This window comes from Phalaenopsis equestris, unplaced genomic scaffold, assembly GCF_001263595.1.
Source record: "Phalaenopsis equestris unplaced genomic scaffold, ASM126359v1 Scaffold000002, whole genome shotgun sequence".
NCBI lineage: Eukaryota > Viridiplantae > Streptophyta > Magnoliopsida > Asparagales > Orchidaceae > Phalaenopsis > Phalaenopsis equestris.
In genome coordinates, this window is record NW_018164444.1 from 8,077,788 (window position 1) to 8,084,085 (window position 6,298).

The 6,298-nt window shown below is 37.9% G+C and overlaps 1 protein-coding gene across 1 annotated transcript; it reads left to right on the forward strand.

Moving 5' to 3' along the window:
- The first annotated feature begins 3,381 nt into the window (after nt 1-3,381).
- LOC110036494 (dCTP pyrophosphatase 1-like) lies at nt 3,382-5,539 on the forward strand. Its single transcript, XM_020740956.1, has 2 exons — nt 3,382-3,757; nt 5,080-5,539. The coding sequence occupies exons 1-2, from the start codon at nt 3,623-3,625 to the stop codon at nt 5,410-5,412; spliced, it is 468 nt and encodes a 155-aa protein (XP_020596615.1). The 5' UTR covers nt 3,382-3,622; the 3' UTR covers nt 5,413-5,539.
- Nucleotides 5,540-6,298: the final 759 nt, after the last annotated feature.

The window sequence follows — 6,298 nt, forward strand, 5'->3', positions numbered from 1 at the left end:
TTTTTTAAAAAAACGTCCTTCCGAAGCGGCCAACGGGATTTCAATTCCGATGACCGACAGCTTCTTACGGGCAAACCCCACACCAAAAATAGTGTCGACAACAATGTTCATTGAACTACCAGTGTTAAAATGAATACTTCCAACCTGAAAGTTGCTTATTATATCTATTACAATGATAATGTCATTGTAGGGGTTTTCTCGGAGGAGAAAATCATCATCAATGACTGTGATGGGTAGCAGCTTCCCCTCCCCTACATGGGCGTGGCATTACATAGCTCTCCTATCCTAGAACTCTTTTAGGTGGCACCACAAGAGGACTCTATCCCTCCACAGATAGTCGAGACTATCCAGCGATATGGACAACATTTGTCCAAATGGATCTGTAACGAGCTTCTATTGTTGGGGCCTTCCTGTGCCTCTGACTCGAGGCCCCCAGCGCAATGAAATCCTTCAGTTTTTTGGCCTTGATAAGCTTCTTGATTAGGTTTTAGAGGTGTCTGTATTCATCTATATCGTGGTCGTGGTCCCAGTGGTACTTGCAGTACTTCCTTGTATCCATAATGGAGTGACTCAAGGTCCCTCGAACTCATCAAAGATTGTTCATAATGTCGGGTCGGCCTCTCGCAATACTGAGTGGTCTGCTAGTTTCGATATCATGTCTAATCTCCCTGATTGTTGCACCGATCAGACCCTTGTTTTCCCAAGAAATTCAGTTATCTTCATACCTCTGTCGGACATATGGTCTAGGAACCTCCCTCGGTTTCCACCCGCTACATGGTTGTGCTCTCTTCTAGACCCAATTATGTTTCGACTTTGATTTGGGGATGCTCTCCTCAATAAGGATGTACGCAAACTGTCGTCATAATAAAACCTCTTGAACCTCTTACCTTGCTTTAGGGCGGCCTCTGACATGTCAGCTCGAAGGTACTTTACATCCCGAAGCTCCCTCGGGATTTATAGATCGTAGGAATGCATGCCCTCGTTTGGTTCCTATTTCAGCCGTCACAAGATCTGCACGCTCTTCTTTGGTACCTAGGCACTTGCAAATTGCACCAAGAAAAGTCTTTGGAAGTTCAAAAATCTATTGATACTTCTACCCGAAAGCGAGTTAAACCACCTCAAGGGTAAGGAACTCAGGTTGGTGAATAAAAAGTAGCACTTAAACAGGCAAGTCACTAATTTGAATGAGATGATTTGGTCGTTGGGATCCAACCAACCTCAATACACCTCCAACGTCGGGAGCTTAAACTTTTCTTGAGGCTCAGCTCTTGAGACATGGAGGGAGAAAGGATTCTCTGACTGTCACGTCTCCTCAGTGCTCTCGAATCACTGCCTCTCCACTTGCGTGGATCCATAGTTGTCTTGAAATTGTGAGTCTTCAGCCCTCTCGAGGTCGTTGTTCAGTCTTGTACCGTTATGAACTAGCGTCACCTTCTGAGGAGGGTACTCCCCTTGGGGCCTGGTCTCCTGCTATGGCAACGACGACTGTCAGGACTTCTGCGATCAGGCACGACACCTGATCCATTATCTTAAGTACTTAAGTTTTGCATTCTTCATTGCATTAGCTTCTCCATGTCTTCTATGGTGTGTTATGTGTTGGCTACTTCATTCTAATGACTCTCTTCTTTTTGTGATTGTTGCACCCATCTTCTTGTCAACGACATGACTCTGCGCTCTCTGTACTTTTTAGGACATCAAATCCAAATCTATCTTGGAGACACACCTAAGGTATAGAGCGCGAGAGGGAAGCAAAGAACAGAGTGAGCCAAATAACTAATAGTGAAATCACGTCACCTTTATTCATGAAATAAGGCCCTATTTATAGGAATGAGGAATGAAAAATTACATTATGTACCCCTAAAATGTAAAACGCTGTATGTTGGTCAATACATAATTACAAAGCCGGAAGCCTAAAATAACATCCAACCAGATGGGGTTGAGAGTCTAGAATCGCACTCGGCAAGGTTTGGATCGGGCGACTAGGCGCTGGGAGCCTGAGGAAATGACTGGCCTGGTCATTTCCCGAGTGACTATGATTGATGGGTGGACTGAGACCCCGACCTACTACTTTAGATCAGTGATTTTCTCATCATTCCGACTTGATTGAGGAATTATGGCGAATTCGTCTTCATGAGTATTGTGTCAGTAAACTTCAAAAGTGGCCGAGTCTTGTCTATCATTGGACTATTTTTCTCTTGGCCCACAGGGAATCAGCTTGATATATATGGTCCCTTGACGTATCTCTGGTGGATCCCAGACTGCCACATCTTATTATATGACGACCGTCAGAACCCTTTAAGATTCATGCTGGCACATTTTTTATGCACATCTTGAAAATCCTATACGACCCCTATTAAAACATGGCAAGAAATGTAATATTGATATTTAGTATCATCCCCTATAAACATGACGATCATTTTATGAAAAAAAAGCTTATAGACAAGACATTTTACAATTCATCAGTATTCACTCTCTCTCCCTCCATCCCTCTCTCCCTCTCTCTCTCTCTCTCTCCCCCTTCTCTTTTTCTTACGCTATAATTTGTGAGATATAATTCACGGACAAATCAATATTTAACATTAAGCATGAACAGTGACAGGTTAGATTATTTATAGAATTTAAAAAATGAGAAAAAATATTTAAATTTTACTTGATTATTACAGTACATCATTACCATGTACATGACAAACATCTTTCAAAAATCATTTATTCCAAAATATTTCAACTAACATCATAAAAAGTTTCAATGAACACAACTCAAAGTCTCTTGAGAAATTTTAAGTAAGACAATTATGATATTTAGGATTGTGAAAATTGTTTAATAACTCAACTCATGATTAAAAATAATTGTGTTTAAAAGATTTTGATTATAATAATTATGATACTTGACATATGATATAATTAATTCATCACTTCACTACTCATATTAAAAATAATTATAATTAATACAATTTTTTTCTATGATAATTCGAATACATTTAAAAAAGTTTATAGTAGATTCAATTATTTAAAGTTACATAAAATCAATTCATGACTAACAATAATCTATACAATCTTTTATTTTAGAAGTATATGGCTTAAATACAAAATGTCATCAAATATTTTTTTTCTCATTAGACTCTAACAATAACTAACTTTGTTTTTACCAATCAAACCTCTTAATTCAGTAATGCCTTAATTTAGCTTATAATTTTACCTAAATTTAAGCCCAACTGCTTAATTCTTTACAATGACACCCTTCCCAACCCCACCAGCCATAATTTGACGCGTGGCTCTCCGAGCTTTTTAATGCCACGTGGCATGCATTGAGAGTATGGTTTTAGTAATCGGTGAACATAACTGCCATTAAGAATAAAAGAAAAAAAGCCCTAGACGTGCAACTGCATCTTTCTGCTTAAAACCAGGCAGCCAGTCCTGCCGGCCTCCGCTGTCTGTACCCGCTTGTCCGTCTCTCGGTCGCTCTCCTCCCTCTTCTCCACCCTCATTTCTCTTTCCTCGAGGGACACTCCGGAGATAGAAATTGATTGAGAGCGACAGAAAGCTAGAGAGAGAGACTCCAATCTTTTGGACTTCCATCTATTCCCGGCGTATCGGCGAGGAGACCTGTTGAGAATCTTGAGATATGAAAGGGGAAGAAGGTAGAATGGAAGACGAGAAGAACGTGACGATTGATGATCTGAGGAAGAGAATGGCAGAGTTCGCGAGGGAGAGAGATTGGGATCAGTTTCACAGTCCCAGGAATCTTCTCTTAGCTCTGGTAATCCCTCTACCTATGCAAAACCCTAACCCTCTTTCATCCGTCCTTCCCATTCCCCCAACCTCTGTTTAGGTTTCGGTATTTTAAACGAGTAGACATTCCCAAAACCATTCTGAACCATTATGGTTTTGGCATTTCATCTCTGTTTCTGTCACGAAAAGTAATTTTACTTCAACATCGCCTTGCTTTTTTGTTTGGCCCAAAAGTGTGGAGTGTATGGGGTCCCAAGTAGAGTAAACTAGCTAGAGCAATAGGGATTCTGTTCCTCTCCAATTATCAAGGCAACTACACTGCAGTTTCTGAGTATTTAATTTTTCAAAAAAAAAAAAAAAATTGCGAGTGAATCGCAAGTCATTCAAAAAATCTTGCAGGAGATGCAACTACCATGGTAACTGGTGAGGATCTAAATCCGATTTGTATTTTTCTTGTTTTGATTCATAAGTTGATTTCATTATTATTTTCAGTTTTAAATTTTAGTTCTCAGAGACTAATTTCCTCCCCCTCTCTTTCACACAACACACACTCAATTTGATTAAATTCTGGAAGCAATGGATTAAAAAAAATTGATTTGTATTTTAATATATTTTAATTCCCTCCAAAAAATATTTAATATAAAAGTAAAATTTTATGATTTGTATAATAATATATACAATTTTGTTAGATAATTAAAAAAAAAAACACGTAGCGCTGCGTACCTCTGAAGTTATTCAGAGGGCATAGGGGTTACATCCGCGTTATACCCTGTAACTTTCTTGTAACTTACCTCTATCTATCGGAACTACAGAAGCGTGAAAGTTATTTATTGGTTACAGGTAGGTTACAAGGGTATAATGCGGATATAACTCCCCAATACCCTCAGAATAATTTGCCGACGTAAAAGAGCACTGACTGGAGATATCGGATTATTAAAAAAAGCATCATAGCATAATAAGTCATTAAATCTATATAATATTATATATATTTATATATAACAATATTGACGGGTGAAGGAGGGTGAGGAAGAACTGCACAGCGACGAGTATGACTCGTATGCATGTGAGGATAAAATTAATGATATATTTGGTATCATAAAAAGTTAATGATGTAATTTGAATATATATAATATGAAGAATACTATAAATTAATCAAATGCTTGAAAATAATTTGTGGTCAATAAAAAACATTCTATGATAATTTACCTTTTTTTTTAAGTTAATTTCAAGTATTTCTTGTTTTTTTTTTTTTAATTATTATTTGTTTATGATTTTGTTACTTTTTTTAAAGTTAATTTCAAGTATTTCTTGTTTTTTTTTAATTATTATTTGTTTATGATTTTGTTAAAGGTTGGAGAGGTTGGGGAGCTTTCAGAAATATTTCAGTGGAAAGGAGAAGTGCCCAGGGGATTACCAGACTGGGACGAGGATGAGAAGGAACATTTAGGCGAAGAGCTCTCTGATGTTCTTCTCTATCTGGTTAGGCTCTCAGATATCTGCGGTGTGGATCTGGGGAAGGCCGCTCTCAGGAAATTGGAGCTCAATGCTCGCAAGTATCCTGTACAGCAATGCATGGCGTCTTCCAAGAAATATACACACTACAGTAACTCTAAGCTCCAAGGTGAGTCTCTCTGTACTGGAAATGAGAATGGTAATGAAGATGCCATTACTGAGCTACCTTAGCATCCATTTTCCTCCAGAAATGGCGGGCCTTTTTGGCATCTGCGCGTTTTGTCATGTTGATCTTAACTCCTTTTGTTTCTTTTGTTTTCAATAGAAGTATAAAAACCAAATCTTTTTTGTTCTTTTGTGGCCTGCAAGGAAATGTTAAATCTTTTGGGCTGCTTGGAAGTAGCAGACATTGATGTAAAGGATACTTTATGAAATATTGTTGTTTTTTTGGCTCAATTATAGTCCTCAAACAGCAAAACGTTACAGGTGAAAAAGGCTCAACCGGAGCCACAAAAAGTCAAGAAGTACAATTTGAACATAGAAAGCCAAATTGGAAAGAAAACTCCAAAGAAAAAACTAGGATCCAAAGTAAGACTCAGCTTTAGCGCGACACGGGAATTTTGTTGTTTCTTGTTTTCCATCAATTTCTATGATTTGAGTGTTTTGGGATTCTATTGATGAGTTTTGTAGTATTTGGCTTTTATTTTTTTTTGCTTATAATTCGATATTTAATTGGGAAATTATGGAGGCCAACAGCAAGTACTTCCCGTGTCTCCAACTTTCCGCTGGTGGAATGCAAGGTGTTGTCTTTTCGAATGCAGTTCATGTCTGCTTTCATGGCTTTTGAGAGCTTTGTCTTCATAGTTCTATTTCCCGTACTAATTTTACTGCTCTGAAAATAGAATAACGTGCTGTATATGCCATTGATGAGAGACTGAACATTATAATCTCGAAAGGTCGTACTTTATAAATTCGAAGGATCAAGCAAGTTATGGGCACTATTGATATTGCTCGTCATAAATGTTGTCTGCTGCAATATTATTTTGATTTATGGTTTTAATTTTCAAAGAATGGTTCTCATTGTATGATTGGAAAAATACATTCTTGCTCGTATAGG

Bases quoted from the DNA above. Each gene is read 5' to 3' on its own strand.
- LOC110036494 (XM_020740956.1), top strand. From the start codon at position 3,623: ATGAAAGGGGAAGAAGGTAGAATGGAAGACGAGAAGAACGTGACGATT. The intron at 3,758-5,079 runs GTAATCCCTCTA...ATTTTGTTAAAG, and splicing joins GGAATCTTCTCTTAGCTCTG to GTTGGAGAGGTTGGGGAGCT.